At 57.9% G+C, this 16,373-nt stretch overlaps 3 protein-coding genes across 3 annotated transcripts in view; 1 reads left to right on the plus strand and 2 right to left on the minus strand.

The window, feature by feature from the left end:
• The window catches only part of PC (pyruvate carboxylase), a 23,568-nt gene extending 19,966 nt beyond the window's left edge, over window positions 1-3,602 (plus strand). The window contains exons 11-20 of the mRNA XM_006893270.1: window positions 237-326; window positions 413-634; window positions 978-1,134; window positions 1,382-1,622; window positions 1,796-2,045; window positions 2,123-2,367; window positions 2,450-2,629; window positions 2,715-2,963; window positions 3,067-3,207; window positions 3,354-3,602. Of these exons, the coding sequence (XP_006893332.1) occupies window positions 237-326; window positions 413-634; window positions 978-1,134; window positions 1,382-1,622; window positions 1,796-2,045; window positions 2,123-2,367; window positions 2,450-2,629; window positions 2,715-2,963; window positions 3,067-3,207; window positions 3,354-3,602 (2,024 nt within the window). The remainder of the gene's footprint in view (window positions 1-236; window positions 327-412; window positions 635-977; window positions 1,135-1,381; window positions 1,623-1,795; window positions 2,046-2,122; window positions 2,368-2,449; window positions 2,630-2,714; window positions 2,964-3,066; window positions 3,208-3,353) is intronic.
• A 1,444-nt stretch (window positions 3,603-5,046) lies between these two features.
• On the minus strand, window positions 5,047-7,308 carry RCE1 (Ras converting CAAX endopeptidase 1). Its single transcript, XM_006893271.1, has 8 exons — window positions 7,087-7,308; window positions 6,876-6,978; window positions 6,708-6,791; window positions 6,432-6,510; window positions 5,822-5,989; window positions 5,653-5,724; window positions 5,459-5,521; window positions 5,047-5,290 (listed from the first exon to the last, which is right to left on the minus strand). The coding sequence occupies exons 1-8, from the start codon at window positions 7,269-7,271 to the stop codon at window positions 5,055-5,057; spliced, it is 990 nt and encodes a 329-aa protein (XP_006893333.1). The 5' UTR covers window positions 7,272-7,308; the 3' UTR covers window positions 5,047-5,054.
• Window positions 7,309-7,441: 133 nt separating this feature from the next.
• The window catches only part of LOC102850755 (chromosome unknown open reading frame, human C11orf80), a 96,439-nt gene continuing 87,507 nt past the window's right edge, over window positions 7,442-16,373 (minus strand). The window contains exons 14-16 of the mRNA XM_006893412.1: window positions 15,348-15,446; window positions 8,937-9,018; window positions 7,442-7,737 (exon numbers count right to left, since the gene is read on the minus strand). Coding sequence (XP_006893474.1) covers window positions 7,442-7,737; window positions 8,937-9,018; window positions 15,348-15,446 — 477 coding nt within the window. The remainder of the gene's footprint in view (window positions 7,738-8,936; window positions 9,019-15,347; window positions 15,447-16,373) is intronic.

The raw sequence follows: 16,373 nt of genomic DNA on the forward strand, positions 1-16,373 counted from the left end.
CCCGCTCACCATGCAGCACCCCTCTCCCATCCGGGAAGCTTCCCAACATCCTCACATGCCCTTCTCTTGTACCTCCCACTTCCCTGCACCCCTCATCTCCTTCCTCCAAACCTGACCTTTCTGTCCATGCACCCAGGGACCGGCAGGCGGCTTCGGGTCCAGACAGCTGAGCTACATCGTCAGTCTAGTCCCCTCCCTGGGCTCAGCTGCCTGACCCCCATCTCTGCTCCCCACAGGCCATGTCATGGTGAATGGCCCCACCACCCCAATCCCTGTCAAGGCCAGCCCCAGCCCCACTGACCCTGTGGTCCCCACAGTGCCTATAGGTAGGTGAGGGACTCCACATCCTGGGGGTGAGGAGGGGGCTATGACCTCAGGTTGGGTGCCAATGCTCCCCCACTGTCTGTCCCAGGCCCACCCCCGGCTGGCTTCAGGGACATCCTGCTGCGAGAGGGGCCTGAGGGCTTTGCCCGAGCAGTGCGCAACCACCAGGGGCTGCTGCTGATGGACACAACCTTCAGGGATGCTCACCAGTCGCTGCTGGCCACCCGTGTGCGCACCCACGACCTCAAGAAGATTGCTCCCTATGCCGCCCACAACTTCAGCAGCCTTTTCAGCATGGAGAACTGGGGAGGTGAGCTAGAGGCCTCAGGGACCCCATTGTGGTGCCAGCATTGTGGCTGGAAGAGCCAGGGTGTAGAGCTGGGAGTCAGTTTGGAGAAATAGTGATAGAGCTGGGGGAGGAGGGCAGGCCCGTGATGGGGGCCTGCACTCACTATGGGGGGGCCTGTACTCACTGCAGGGGCCCACACTCAGGAGGGAGCCCTGTGGGGGGCCCACACTGGGTCCTGCTCTGGGAGGTGGTGAGCCGAGGCTGCACCATCAGGAGGCTCAAGTCTGGAAGCCGCGGGGTGGGGACCTGGGAACCCTGAACTGCAGGCTGTGGGGTGCGGTGCTGAGCTGACTCTGGCCCCCAGGAGCCACGTTTGACGTAGCGATGCGCTTCCTGTACGAGTGTCCCTGGCGGCGGCTGCAGGAGCTCCGGGAACTCATCCCCAACATCCCCTTCCAGATGCTGCTGCGTGGGGCCAACGCCGTGGGCTACACCAACTACCCCGACAACGTGGTCTTCAAGTGAGGCCGCGTCGCGGGAAGGGCAGGGCGAGCTGGGGAGCCCTGAAGGCCCCCACTTGACGTGTGGGCAGGGGAGGCCCCGGAGGGAGGGGCTGGTCCAGGACTCCTCAGCGGGTGCTCCCTCCCCAGCCAGTCCCCACCAGGTCCCCAGCCCAGGACCCCTCTGCTGGTGCTCCCTATGCTGACCACGCAGGCAGGGACAGCGGAGGCCAACCGGGCGCTACCCCTGGGCTCTGCGTCCCACCAGGTTCTGCGAGGTGGCCAAGGAGAACGGCATGGACGTCTTCCGGGTCTTCGACTCCCTCAACTACCTGCCCAACCTGCTGCTGGGCATGGAGGCGGCGGGGGCGGCGGGCGGCGTGGTGGAGGCGGCCATCTCCTACACGGGCGACGTGGCTGACCCCCGGCGCACCAAGTACTCGCTGCAGTACTACCTGGGCCTGGCTGAGGAGCTGGTGCGCGCCGGCACCCACATCCTGTGCATCAAGGTGCCGCCCCCGCCCGGCGCCCCCCCCCGTGCCCCCCAACCCTGCCCGGCGCCCCTCACCGCAGTGCCCTCTGCCCAGGCTCGGTGCCCCTCACCCTAGTGTCCCCACTCCTGCCCAGTGCCCCCCACTCTTGCCCGGCGCCCCCCACCCGCCTCACGCGCTGTCTCCCCCAGGACATGGCGGGGCTGCTGAAGCCCGCGGCCTGCACCATGCTGGTGGGCTCGCTGCGTGACCGCTTCCCCGACCTCCCGCTGCACATCCACACGCACGACACGTCCGGCGCCGGTGTGGCCGCCATGCTGGCCTGCGCCGAGGCGGGGGCCGATGTGGTGGACGTGGCCGCCGACTCCATGTCCGGGATGACGTCACAGCCCAGCATGGGGGCCCTGGTGGCCTGCACCCGCGGGACCCCCCTGGACACAGGTAGGAACCTCGAGCGCCCTCTCCCCACACGGTCCTGGGAGGGGGCGCGGCCTGCCCCTGACCACAGCCCTCTGCAGGGGTCCCCCTGGAGCGGGTGTTTGATTACAGCGAGTACTGGGAGGGGGCCCGGGGGCTGTACTCGGCCTTCGACTGCACGGCCACCATGAAGTCCGGCAACTCGGACGTGTACGAGAACGAGATCCCGGGGGGCCAGTACACCAACCTGCACTTCCAGGCCCACAGCATGGGGCTGGGCGCCAAGTTCAAGGAGGTCAAGAAGGCCTACGTGGAGGCCAACCAGATGCTGGGCGATCTCATCAAGGTGGGCCAGGCCCCGCCCCCACCCCGCCTGCCCCCCTGCCCCCGGCGCCCACCCCTCACCGCTGGACCCCCCTTTTCTTCAGGTGACACCCTCCTCCAAGATCGTGGGGGACCTGGCCCAGTTCATGGTGCAGAATGGGCTGAGCCGGGCGGAGGCCGAGGCCCAGGCCGAGGAGCTGTCCTTCCCCCGCTCGGTGGTGGAGTTCCTGCAGGGCTACATTGGGGTCCCCCACGGCGGCTTCCCCGAGCCCCTGCGCACTAAGGTAGGCGGGGCTGCCGGGTAGGAGCGGGGTGCTGACCTCAGGTCTTCGGGAGCCGGCCTGACCCCTGCCCCTTGCTCCCTGCCAGGTGTTAAAGGACCTGCCTCGAGTGGAGGGGCGGCCCGGGGCCTCCCTGCCTCCCCTGGACCTGCAGGCGCTGGAGAAGGAGCTGATCGAGCGGCACGGGGAGGAGGTGACCCCCGAGGACGTGCTCTCAGCAGCCATGTACCCCGACGTCTTTGCCCACTTCAAGGACTTCACGGCCACCTTCGGCCCCCTGGACAGCCTCAACACTCGCCTCTTCCTGCAAGGACCCAAGATCGCTGAGGAGTTCGAGGTCCGTGGCCCACCCCCACCCCGACTCTGGGCAGTGCCCCCACCTCTCCTGCTTTTGGGGGGATGGTGGGCCGCAGGGAGGGTCAGCAGTGTCTGCCCCGCAGGTGGAGCTAGAGCGGGGCAAGACGCTGCACATCAAGGCTCTGGCCATGAGCGACCTAAACCGCGCTGGCCAGCGGCAGGTCTTCTTTGAGCTCAACGGGCAGCTGCGCGCCATCCTGGTCAAGGACACGCAGGCCATGAAGGTGTGGCCGTGGGCGGTGCGGGCGGTGCGGGCGGCACGGAGTGGTGGGTGCAGGGTGGGCGGTGGTGGGTGCAGGGTGGGCGGTGCGGGCGACCAGGGACAGGATGGGTGGCCTGGCCAGCTCTCACCCGGCTTGTCCGTCCCCAGGAGATGCACTTCCACCCCAAGGCCCTGAAGGACGTGAAGGGCCAGATTGGGGCGCCCATGCCCGGGAAGGTGATTGACATCAAGGTGGCAGCTGGCGCCAAGGTGACCAAAGGCCAGCCTCTGTGTGTGCTCAGTGCCATGAAGATGGAGACTGTGGTGACCGCACCAATGGACGGCACTGTCCGCAAGGTCCACGTGACCACAGACATGACACTGGAGGGGGACGACCTGATCCTGGAGATTGAATGACTCTGGACTCTGCCAGTCATTCTCACCCCCGGCCACTGCCAGCAGCTGTGCCAACAGGGCAGGCAGGGCCACCCTGGAGGTCTCTCTAGACTGCAGGGGCAGCAGAGATCTGGCTTCCAGCCCCTCCTTTCCTGCTGGGAGGCTGCACTCACCTGCTCATCTCTTGCCAAATAAGGGTCCCCCTCACCAGCTGGAACAGGCGTGGAGTGGGCCTGGGATGTGGGGAGGGGCTGGGTCCTGTTCCCGGAGAGCACGTTCAATAAAGCTGTTGTCCCTCCACCCCTGCCTGCGCCTGCCTGGTCCCATGCGTCCCCATCTCCAGGGCCAGGAGGGCTTCATAGCCCTGAAAGGGCCTGCAAGGTGGTGGAGATGCCAGTGGCCTGGTCCCAGCCACCATCGTAGACCTACTCCATGTGTCACAAGTGCAGTGACCGGAAAGTCAGAGCTAACATGAGGCAGCAGAGGGGCAAACCTGGGCTGACGGGCATCAGGCTCCTCAAACACCCTTCTACAGCCCAGGGCCAGCTGCCCAGCTCAGGACGGCACAGCAAATGCAGCTGAGGGGGTCCGTGAGCCCCCGGGATGTGGTGTTGGCAGGTTTTAAAACTACCCCCTGGTCCTAGAAGTGAGGCCTGAGTCTCAGGAAGGCACTGCGCTCAGCTGCAGGTTCCTCTGGGGGGAGAGCGACAGATGTCCAGTGGAGAGCAGTAGAGCCGCCCGGGGACACCCCTCACCCCCTCTTCTCTCATGTGGGTGGTGGGCGGACTAAAGGGAGGTGGAGGCTCCATCACTGGATCAGAGACACAAGGCCTGACCCAGAACTGAGTCACCTGAACGTCAGGGTGAGCCGGGCCTACACCTGCTACCTACCTGCACAGCCTCGGGCACCTGGGCCAGGAGAGGACGCCACACCCAGCGCTCTCCCATCCCCACTCGGGGGTCCCCACTCCAGGGGGGTCTACTGCTAGCTCACCTGCCCAGAGCTGGTGTTGAGGGAAGGTGTGGGCACACCCCCTGGAGTGCTCAACCCAGACCTAGAGGCTGGATCCTACAGGTTCAAGGCTGTGTTACCCAAGTTAAATCTCTTTAATATCCCGATATAAAGTCCTGATGCAAAAAGAATGCGAAAACCCTGGGAAGGTGGGGGGCGGTCACAGCTTCTACCCCCGAGCAGCTTTGCAGAGACTGAAGGAGCAGAGGGCCTCACAGGAGGGTCACACGAGGGGCATCACAGCTGCGGGACCGCCCGCCCCTCCCTCCAGCTGTTCCCTGGTCCCTCTGAGCGGGGACGTCTGGCTCCTCATCTTGGTCCCTGGGAGTCAACTAGCTCTGGCTTCAATCCCCTACAAAAATTCCTGAGATCTTGGGGACCCTGGCCAGCCCTGCCCCAACAGGGCATCCAGGCGGGCAGGCTGGGTGCCCTTAGAGTCCATGGTGGGGGTGCAGCATGGGTCAGGAACACAGGGGGGCCTCTGAGTCTCCTGCCCGCTGCAGGAGTGCGCACAGGGGCAGGCTGCCGTAGAGCTTGGGGTCTGTGAGGGGCTGCAGCAGGAGCAGGAAGAGTCCCACGCCCAGGGCGTAGCCGGCCAGCAGGGGCCTCCGCTGTGGGTGCTCCAGGGCGGCGCACACGGCAGGGAAGCCCATGTAATTGCAGAAGGAGTGACAGAGGACAGGGCCAATCAGGTGTCCTGGGAGGGAGACAGCAGCGACTCAGGCCAAACTGAGCTGCTTGGACCTCCCAGGACTGGGGCCCCTAGACCCCTGAAGCAGAAGGTCCCTGACCCACTCCCAGCCACCCACCAGCTCAACCCTTGTCTGGATGTGAGCCCCGAGCCCGCAGCAGCAGGCGGACCCACCTGTGCGGATGAAGAGGAAAGCCGTGTAGGCTCCGAAGACGGCGGTGTAGGAGAACTGGAACGCTGGGGATAAGGCTGGGAGTGACACACCCGCACACCTGTCCCCACGCCCACCCGGCCAGCCAGGCTTCCTGGCCCCCCACCAAGGCCGGCTCCGTCCAGCACCCCAGCCCACATGGGCTCCCGGGGCTCACCCGCAGACAAGAAGATGCTTCCCATGCTGCTCTGGCGGAAACGCAGCTGCTCAAATATGTGGTGGAAGTGGGCTGCAGGGCCGACAGAGCGGTGTCACAGCCCTGCCCTGCCCAGCCCTCCCTTCAGACCCCCGCCCCTCCTGCGTTGAGCCTCATGCCAGGGACTCACCGACTCCAAAGAACAGGGGGCAGGTGAACACGGCGGGGCCCAGACCCGTGCACGGGGCCAGCATGGGCAGCATGCAGGCGCGGAACACCAGCTCCTCCGTCAGCGGCGCGATCACTTGGTTCCGGAGCCAGCGCATGTCCGTGAGGCAGCGGGCCCAGGAGCGGGGTGCTACGAGGGGTTCAGAAAAGGCGGCGGGTGACCAGCCCTGCACAGCAAGGCCCTGCGGGCTCTCCTCCCACAGCCTTTCACTGGGCAAACTTGGGTTAGAAAGCAGGACTGAGAAAGGGGAAGGTCATGCTCCCAGCCAAGGACACCAGACGGCTGGAGCGGAATGAGGCATTAGGAGACGCTTCAGTAGGAGATGCTTCAGCAGGAAATGCTAACAACCGGCTGGGGAAGCTTGTCCCAGGCCGCTCTGGGCTGGGAGGCAGAGGAGGACCGCAGGGACCAGTGCTCTCGGCCACACGGACCTCCTCAGAGGTCAGCAACCAGTGCTCTGAGGCCACCAGCTCTGCGTGTCACAGCCGAGGAAACACCCGGAGATGCCGCCTGTCTCATGTCCGCCCTGTGGGAAGCCTGTGTCCACTTTTCCATGGCCCAGAGGACTCACCCAGGACAACCTTCAGCCCATCAGCCAGGTCGCAGGGACAGTCCATAGAGAGCTGCATCAGCGGGCCCAGGAAAAGGATCTGGGGGCAGACAAGTGGGGAGACTGCCTCCGTGATCCTTCGCCCCACGCGGGCGGCCAGCGTCTGGGGTTTCCACACATGCACACGCGAGGGCCCCGCAGTGCCGCTCATCAGCCCAAAGCCAGGCACAATCATGTCTGGGGGTGCGGAGCCTGCAAAGGTTCTGGGTGCTGGGGTCCCCGGGCTGGACTACTCACCATGGTCAGCAGCAGTGGCAGAAGCGCTGCTGGGAAAATGCCCTCCAGCCTGAAGCCCATCAGGGTGAGCAGGGATGTGCCTGGCTGAGCCACAGGAAGGGGGGGCATCAGTCTCGCGCCCGCCCGACACCCCGAGGCGCGCCCGCCCTCGGCCCCGCCCCCTCGCACCTGGATGCCCGTGAGCTCCCTCCAGAGCAGCACGCACAGGGGCGACAGGCTGGACACCACCAGCACGCTGGTGAAGCGCCGCTTGATGACGGCGGGGTGGTCCCTGCGGAGGGCACAGTAAGTTGGGGGGCCCAACCCGCGGCCCGCCCCGGCTCCGCCCGCAGCCCCGCCTCGCGGAGGCGCGGGTCCAGGTCGCGCGCAGCCCCCGCACCTGGGCAGCTCGCTCTTCCAGACGTAGAGGCTGCCCACGTACGAGCAGGCCAGGCTGAGGCAGGAGAACACCGACACCCAGCAGCACAGCCCGGGGCCCGGCCCGCCCAGCGCCGCCGCCTCGGGCTGCCGCTCCGGCCGCGACACTGACAGCAGGCGAAGCCCGTCCCCGCCCAGCGCCGCCATCGCGCCCGGACCGCGGACCCGGCGCGGCGCGCACCAGTGACGCGCCCCGCGCCTGCCGGAAGCGCAGTGACGTCAGACGGCGAGGCCCCGCCCCCGGACACGGACTCGCGCGCGCGGGTGCAAAGCGACTTTATTGACACGGACGCGGGGCCCGAGGCGGGGAAGGCGGTTCAGGGGCCGGCGTCAGCCACTCGGACAGGTTGGCGACCTCCTGCAGCCACAGCGCGTCCTGCGGGGAAGGGCCGCGTGAGGACCCGCGGGGCGGCCACTCCTCCCACCCGCCCGGCACTGCGCCCTGGTACCTCCAGGCCCCTCCCGGGACCCGCGCCGCCCGGGGTTCGCTCTCGCCCCGCCCCGGTCTCCTGGTCGCTGGGACCCCGGGCGACGGGCTCCGGGCGGCAGCGGGAGGCCCGCGGGTCGCCCGTGTCCGTCCTCCGCCTCTTGCTCTCCGCCGGCCCGCGGGCCTCTAGGAGAAAAGGCGCTTGTCACTCCGCTGCCCGGCGGGCGCTCGACCGGACAAGGGCGCAGGAGGCCGGGGTTCAGCTCCCGCGTCCGCCTCGGGACCTGTTCTCAGCACCCGTCGGGGTCAGACCCCGCGGCTCCGGGGACCAGGCCGAGGCCCCCAGCTGGTTTGGGAAGGGGCCCCTGGGACGTGCCGGCCCCGCGGCCACCCTGCTGGTGCCGGAGCCGCCGAGCTCTGCCCTCTCTCCCGTCAGCGCAGCTTTAAGCCCAGTTCGCCTCCACCGGCGGTTCCTGCCTGGGCTGCAGGGCGGGGCACAGCCGCAGGGGCACTGGGCTGGGTTTGAGTTCTGGTTCTGCGGTTTATTAACGGTACATCCCTGCCTGGTTCCTTATCTGTAAACGGAGAATACGAACTAGGCTGGTGACGGTGAGGTTGGCGGTGTGGACGGCAGTCGGTTCTTGGGACATCTGGCCGATCTGTACGACTGCAGCACTGGATTCTGCAGCCCGTCCCAGTCTAGTCTCCAGAACGCTCTCGAGTGGTCATCTGTGCCCTAGCGCTGCTCAGTCAGGGTCCACTGCGGTCGTGGGTCTGGGTTACACCTGGCACGCTGCTGTGTGAACTGTTTACACTGGCACCTGCGGGGCCGTGCAGGTGCGCGCTCGCTGGCTGCGGCCGTTTCCAGCCTCCCTCACTCAGCCGCTGCAGCCAAGGGTGTTGTAGGGGCGGGAGGAGGGGATACACAGAGGAGACTTAAGCAAGGTCACCGTCAGGCACACCCACCATCGAGTGACAACAGGAGCACTGGGCAGCGTCTCCAGAGCCCTGTCTGGGGACAGCAGCCGGTCAGTCCCGCCTGACCCCAGCTGGGGGCAGACAGCCAGGTCTTTTCTCCCTCAGAACTGTTGGTGGGTTCAGACCTCCAACCTTCTGGCTAGCAGCCACGTGGTTCCATCACCGCCACCAGGGCTCCAGTGGGCTGCTGAGTCTTCCTGCCCCCACACCCGCACCCCATGCGGTTCCCTCTAACTGCACCGACCGCACTAGATGCCCTCCGCCGCTCAGAGCAGCTCTGCCCGGGGATTCCTGCTGCTCCAAAAGCCCCCAGTGGCAGTGCCCCCGCCACCTCCAAAGGGCCAGCATGCAGGAGTGAGCAGCTAAGACCGGGAGGCCGGGTTTCCATTTTCCCACCCAGAGCTCACCTGGAAGGTCCTCCGGGTGGACACTTTGTGTGTCCTCCTCCTCCTCGGTGTCTGGGGCCACGTCATTTTTCTTGGGGGGCAGCTGGTTGGAAATCAGGAGAGCTGAGTGAGTTCCACAGAAGCCTAGATGTGCCCTTGCAGGACGGGAGGGTGGTGAGCCAGCTGTCCCGGCTTCAGAGGCTGCCCCCTCTGACCAGGAGTGCCCATCTCCTGGTTCATAGCAGCTTCATTTCCGCGTCTGTGGGGTCCGTCCTCTCTTCCTGTCCCTCGGGGACTGAACCATGTCCCCCAGGCTCCTGGCCATCACCATGCTGTGATGATGTCTCTTCTCTGCCCCCTGGCATGTCAGCACTGCAGCCAGCAGAGCCCCTCCCAGAGCAAGTATCAGCAAAACACAGAGGGATGTCCCAGCTGGAAGCCATTTCTATACTAGCTGTGTGAGGTTGGGCAAGTTTACTAACATCTCTGAGCCTCACTTATCTGTAAAACCTGGTAGTCCAGTGTAGCCATGCAAAGGGCGGGCACACTCTACTACATAGACCAAGCACAGTGGTGCTTACTATAACCCAAGCCCCAGCCCCCAGCTTCTATCGCATGTCCTGCACAGAACAGGTTGTTGTTGTTACGTGCTGTCGAGTCACTTGTGACTCATAGCGACCCTATGTACAAGAGCCCTAACCGTAGCAAAATAAAAGCATTCATGTTTCAAAGGACGGGGAGAATGTGGGGCCACGGAGCCATCACCCCTGCTGGTGGGAGTGCAGTGCAGCACAGCCAGACTGAGAACAGACAGTTCCTCAAAAGGTCAAACACAGGGGTGGGGGGTGGGGTGTGTGTGTGTGTGTGTGTGTGTGTGTTAGTTTCTATTAAGTAGGTCAGTTCTACCTTTCTGATGTGAAATAGGAACTGAAGTGGATGGTCCTATCACAGAGCCAAATTCATTGGGAGCTCTGGTGGCTTAGTGGTAAGAAGTTGTGCTGTCAACCCTAAAGCACATGGTTCAAATCCAGCTTCCAGAGAAAGGTGGGCAATCTCCTGTGAAATGTACAGCCTCTTGGGGGGGAGGGGGGGTCAGCCAGGAGCCAGATTCTTACCTTGCAGTTTTAGGCTGCAGCCACTGGGTGCCACCCTTGTGCCATTAACAAGTCAACAGAGCAGGGAAAAGCTGACTCGTGACAGTCCTGTATGGTGACAGTGTCACCACCCTGGCAGCCAGGAGCACAAGTGAACACTGCACTTACATTTAGTGGCTATGGCTCTGGTCAGATGATCGAAGTTCTCTAAACATGTTTCCATCCGGAAAATGACAGCTACCTCAGAAGATGCCTGTGGAGACCACAGTGGCTAACTTGGTGCCATTTATGGATTCAATGAAAATCCCTTCTCCTAAGACCTGCAACTACTGGATAAGATGTTGTGCTCATCTGGCCATCTGCCAAGTTAAATGGGTTATGAATGGTCCTGAGGCTGTGAGCCATCACTATAGCAACAACAAGGAACAAAGGAGGTCAGATCATTTCTACTTAAGATCACACTGGTTAGCAGAGGCCCAAGAAGCGGAACTAAGAAGCTGGAGCATTCTGAGGCCCCCAAGCCCCCCGTTCCCCCATACACTGGGCCCCACAATAATGGCACCCACCCACTGGCATCTATTCTAGAACCACGACCCATTGATAGTTCCTCATACCTGCGTGCACAGTCATGCGGGAAGTGATGCCACTGTATTTCAAATCCTAGCAGAGCTATCTGGTTGACAGGTTTCAGTGCAGCTTTCAGAGTAAAACAGACCATGGAGAAAGAGCCAGTAACCAACGACTAGCCAGTTAAAACCCACCAATGAGAACACTATGGTTGGCCTCACTGTGAGGGGCAGGTCCCCATGATAGGGGAAGTCAGGAAGGACAAGGGAGACCCCGGTGAGGTGGGCTGGCCTGGTGGTGATGGTGGCAGCGATGTAGCACCAGACAACACTGCTTTGTGTCTTAGGGAAGGGTCACCATGAGTCCTAAAAACCTGGAGCTATATATGGTCACTAACTTGCCTAAATAAAGATCCTATGAATATCTACACAAACACGACTTTCTTCCCCTGGGGTAAATATCTAGGAGTAGAATGGTTAGGTTATATGATGGGTGTACAGTTAACTTCTTTTTTTATTGCTCGTGTGTGTGTGTGTATACCATCCAATCAGATCTGACTGGTACAGGAGGAGAATGCCCCTCCTTCTCCAGCAGAGCATCTGATGGATTCAAACCATGTACCTCTGGGATTGCAGTGCAGCTTCCTGCCACAAGGCCACCAGCGCTCCCTTACTGTTAACTTCTTAAAGAAACTGCCACGAGCAATTCTACTCCTATGCAGATAATACCTGAAGACCAGAACCCATTTAGACGCTGTGCTCCAGGTTTTTAGGACTCATGGTGACGCTTCCCTGAGACACAAAGCAGTGTTGCCCGGTGCTGCATCGCTGCCCCCATCACCGCCAGGCCAGCCCGCCTCGCCAAGGGTCTCCCTTGTCCCTGCTGCTCACTGCAGCACCTTCACAGCACCCAGAGGGACACCCGAGTGTCTTCTCTCCACACCTACAATCTGGATGCTGAGCAAGTATGTTGAGAAGCTAGACTTTATGAAGAAAAATGTGGCATCAAGATTGGAGGAAGATTTCATCAACAACCTGCTTTACGCAGACAATTTGCTAAAAGAGGAGGATTTAAAGTGTTTGCCGAAGATTATCAGTCTCCAGCCTTCAATATGGATTACATCTCAATATCTAGAAGATAAAAATCACCACCGGCCAACAGGCAGCATCACCAAAGACAAAGGATTGAGATTGTCAATGATTTTGTCCTATTTGGATCCACAGTCAACATCCTTGATACCATCAGTCAAAAAATTAAAAGACTACATTGAGAAAGTCTGCTGTCAAGGACCTCTCTAAAGTACTAAGGCACAGTGATGATCGTTTAAAGACTAAGGTGCAACTGATTCAGGTCATAGTCTTTTCAGTCACTTCCTATAAATCTGAACGAACAGATATGTCTTGGATAAAGTACAACCAGAGAGCTTCCTAGAGGCAAGGACAGAAAACCTTCATCTTCCATACTCGGGACGTGTTGTTAGGAGCAGCTGCTCCTTGGAGAGGGACATCAAGCCTGGAAAGATGGAGGGTCAGGGACAGAAGAAGACCCTCAGTGAGACAGACTGACTGAGACGGCAGCAACGAGCTCAGGTGTGTCAGCGATGAGGAAGAGGGCACAGGGCTCAGGTCTGTTGTTCATAAGGTTGCAGTGAGCTGTACTCAGTTCGACAGCATCAAACAACAGTCATCAACAGGAGAATAAACAACATGTGCTGAAGCCATACAATGATATATTCACTCATAAAGAAAAATTAAGTCCCTCCCGTTGATTGCCTATGACTCATAGTTGACCCTCTAATAGGTTCTCAGGGGAGGCTGTCTTTCCCCCATGGAGCAGCTGATGGATTTGAACCATCTGCCTTTGGTTTGGCAGCATAATTCTGTACCCACAAGGCCACCAGAGCTTCCTGACACATGGTATGGATAAACCTTGAAAACATTCTGAAGAGTCAAATAAGCCAGATACAAATGGATAATGTAGAAGTGAAAAAGTTCTGTAAGGAGGGGAGGAAAGAATCGCCATCAGAGTCCTATGAGGCAGAGGTCAAGATATGCCTCCTAATCTTTTTACCAATTTTTTCCACAGTTATCCTGCTGACATACAACTTCTCTGCTGAGTTGGATAATTCTCTGCAGTGGCCACACATACTGTATGGTTAAGGGTCTTATTAAGGAAGTAACAGGTTACAATTCAGCATCAGGAATGACTCAGGATACATTTCTGTGACCAGAGCAGCCTCTTCTCTGCTGTGCCCCATGCAGGCCCCTCTCTGGCCCCCAACCTGTGTTGTTATAAAGGCCTACCAGTAAGTGCCTGGGGTACTGCACTTAACCAGTGAACATCAAGCCAAAGGTACTCAGTTCCCTACCTCCACGGGTGATCACACGCATTGTGGTCCCCCTGCCATCTTGTCCAGCCTCACGGTTCTGCTGCCACCGTTTCACTGTCATGGGTTCTCATCTTGAATCACAGCTCTGTCTCCCGGGTCTAGGTGCTCAGTTCAGGAACCCTAGCATGCACTCCACTCCCGAAGGGTCTCCACTCCCGTTTCTTCTTGCTGATGGTGAGGCCCTTCCTTTCCATTTCTAGAATGGCTCATTTTAAGCCCAGAGGAACAACAAAAGTGACCAATCCCCTTGCAAGGGTTCTAGCCACTGTAATTCCATGGCCCCACTCCTACAATGAGGCGGACAGACACAGGGACCATATAATGGGCTCGAGCATGACACAGATCATGAAGAGGGTACAGGAGACAGCAAGGTTCAGATCCATGGCTCACAGGGTCACCGAGTCAGATGGTATGATGGTACCTAACAACAACAATTCCCATCTTTTTTTTTAATTTTTTTAATTATTATTTTGTGTGTGTGTGTACTGTCAAATCGGATCTGACTAGTACAGGAGGAGATTGTCCCTCCTTTTCCCGGCAGAGCATCTGGTGGATTCGAACCGTGTGCCTCTGGGATTGCAGTGCAGCTTCTTGCCACAAGGCCACCAGAGCTCCCCTACAATTCCCATCTTATTTGCATTATTAGCAAGCTATCCAAGCAAGAATCGATGACTTTGAGTTGTGGTGTGAGAGAAGAGTACTGAATATCCCATGGACGGCCAAGAGAACAAACATATACGTCTTGGAGAAAGTGCAGCCAGAGAGCTCTTTGTCTTACGTACTTCATGCATGTTGCTATAAGGGGCTATTCCCTGGAGAAGGCCAGGATGCTCAGAAGGGCAGAGGGTCAACGAAGGAGAGGAAAACCCTTAATCAGGTGGATTGACACAGTCACTGCTGTAAGAGGCTCTAGTGTGTCAGTGTGAAGATGACTCAGGATAGGACAGGGTTCTGATCTATTGTTCAAAAAGTCGCTATGGGCCATACTCGATGGTACCTAACAACAAAATAGCATCCAGTCCTCTTGGTGGGCTATAATAAGCACCTTACTTACTGTCTTACCCAGTCACCTGGAGGGAGTCACAGGACCATGGCAAAGAAGGCCACACAGAAAAGCTCCATAACAGCGATCCTCTCACCCTCAGCCTTCAGGCTGACACAGTGGCTGAAATAATGGCCTTGAGCGTGTGGAGACAGGATTGTGCGGAATCAGGCCAGGCTTTGTCCCACTGTGCAGGGTCAGCATGGAGGTTGAAACTGACTTGATGGCACTTACCAACAACAACAATAATTTACCACAAATACGGATTCTGTTTGCATGGAGTACCTAGTAAAGGCAAGTACATAGAGACCAAGATGGTACAGTGGTTACCAGGGCCCACGAACCTGGGAAAATAGAAATGGCTGCTAAGGAGGGCTGAGTTTGTTCAGGGATTTAGAAAACATTTGGTCATAGGAGGTAGTGAAGGTTGCAAAATTTGAGTAATACAATTAATGCCACTGAATTATGTACTTAAAATTGCTAAAATGTTTACCATAAAAGATTTTTAAAACCCAAACCCAAATAAACAACCACCTTCCGAGCTGTCTTCCTAAGTGGTTTAGCATGGGTCCATGAGGCGCTCCCGGGGAGCCCTGGAAACCAGTGGAGGGTCAGTGATGAATCCAAACTGCTTCACAGCATTTGAGAGGGGGATGTGAAGTAGTATCTCATCACAGACAAGGGTTTGCATTCATCTAATGGCAAACGTTGGAGCTCGGGTGGTTTAGCGGTCAGGAGTTACACTGCCAACCCAAAGTCACATGGTTTGAATCCACCAGCTGCTCCTTGGGAGAAAGATGGGCAATCTCCTCCCATACAATTACTTTTCTTTGAAAACCTGCTTGAGGTTCAGCTATGAGTCAGTTCCAACTCACAGGTACACAACAACTAATTATGTTGAGCATTTTTTCATGTGCTTCTATCTGTGTATCTTTTGTGAAGTGTATGTTCATATCTTTTGTCTATTTTCTAACTGAGCAAAATTTAACAATAGAATTCTATCATATCATTATTAGTACAATAGAAACTAAAATGCTTGACACTTTATCTTATTCAACCTCTTGTTAGGTCGGCATCATTCCCACTTTACTGATGAGGAAATTGGCATAGAGAGGTTAAACAACTCCCATAATAATGTCACGCAGCTGGTGAGTGGCTCGAGTAGAATTAGAGCCGTGACTGGCTATGCTCTTAGCCACTGTGCGATATTACGGTTCATGAAGTTTCCAAGTACGGCCTTCCTTGTTCTGCCTGAAGGCAGTTAACTCGCCCTCCTCAAGATTTCTCTCCATCAACACAGGACACTTCCAACCAAATTCTGTTTCTTACTTCACACCTACCTGCTTTACCTCACCGGCGCAGTCTTGAAGAATTCGGTGATGGGCGATCTTGTTAAAGGCTTTGTGCAGTTTGATCCCAAACTCTTGAGTGTCAGCTGCCTAAAATGGGCCAGAGAGAATACACTCAGGTCCAGCACTGGAGGCCAAATGCAGTAAGCTCTCAGGAAGCTAACGAAGGGAGAGCATGGAGCCAACAGAGGCTGGGAGGGATTTCCTTAGTCTTTCAAAGCAGAAGAAGAAAGAGAAGGCATTGGACAGCTGACCTGAGAGGGGCTACCACAGTCCATCAGTGTCTTCCCATTTCTGCCAACTAAGCAAGACCTTTCACACAAGGTCCTTATTTCCCCTTCTCTACAGGAGAAAACCAGGCCGGACAGGCGCTGTGAAAGGCTTAGGGAAACCACTCCGCTCTACAGTAAGTTCCAGAGAGCAGAGGTTGCTCTACATGGCTAAGGCTGCTATGAGGACACCCCCTTAGAAGAGTGTTCATCCCTTGGTCAGCTTTCTAGGGAGGACAGGAGTAGATCAATATTGTTTGTATCCACAAAGAATGGGAAACAACCCCCTACTTGTCAATAACACCTGTAGGAGGATCGAAGCAGTCAGTGGGTCTCTTGTGCACTGACAGTACAGTGTTTGCCTTCTTTTTTTAAAATAAAATTATTTTTAATTGGTATTTTAATGAACATTTACAGAATATTACTTTGTTGTTATTGAGAATGTACACAGTAAAGCATGCAGCAATCCAACCATTTCAAAAGGTGTGATTCTGTAACACCGATGGCATGCTTGGTGTGTGGGATCCCTGTCTCCTCCTTTCAGAGCTGTCATGTAACGACCTCTGAGGTTCCTAGGAACCTTTTGGGTCTCTGTGGTCACTTTGATTCCATATATTTAGATCTTACAAGGATATAAGTACTTGCTGAAGATAGTGTGTGTGTGTGTGTGTGTGTGTGTGTGTGTGTGTGTGTGTAAAATTTGTATTTAGAATTAGCCAGCTGGGCTAGTTTAAATGATCCCAATTTT

This window comes from Elephantulus edwardii, unplaced genomic scaffold (genome assembly GCF_000299155.1).
Source record: "Elephantulus edwardii isolate Elephantulus edwardi_28Jun2011 unplaced genomic scaffold, EleEdw1.0 scaffold00126, whole genome shotgun sequence".
NCBI lineage: Eukaryota > Metazoa > Chordata > Mammalia > Macroscelidea > Macroscelididae > Elephantulus > Elephantulus edwardii.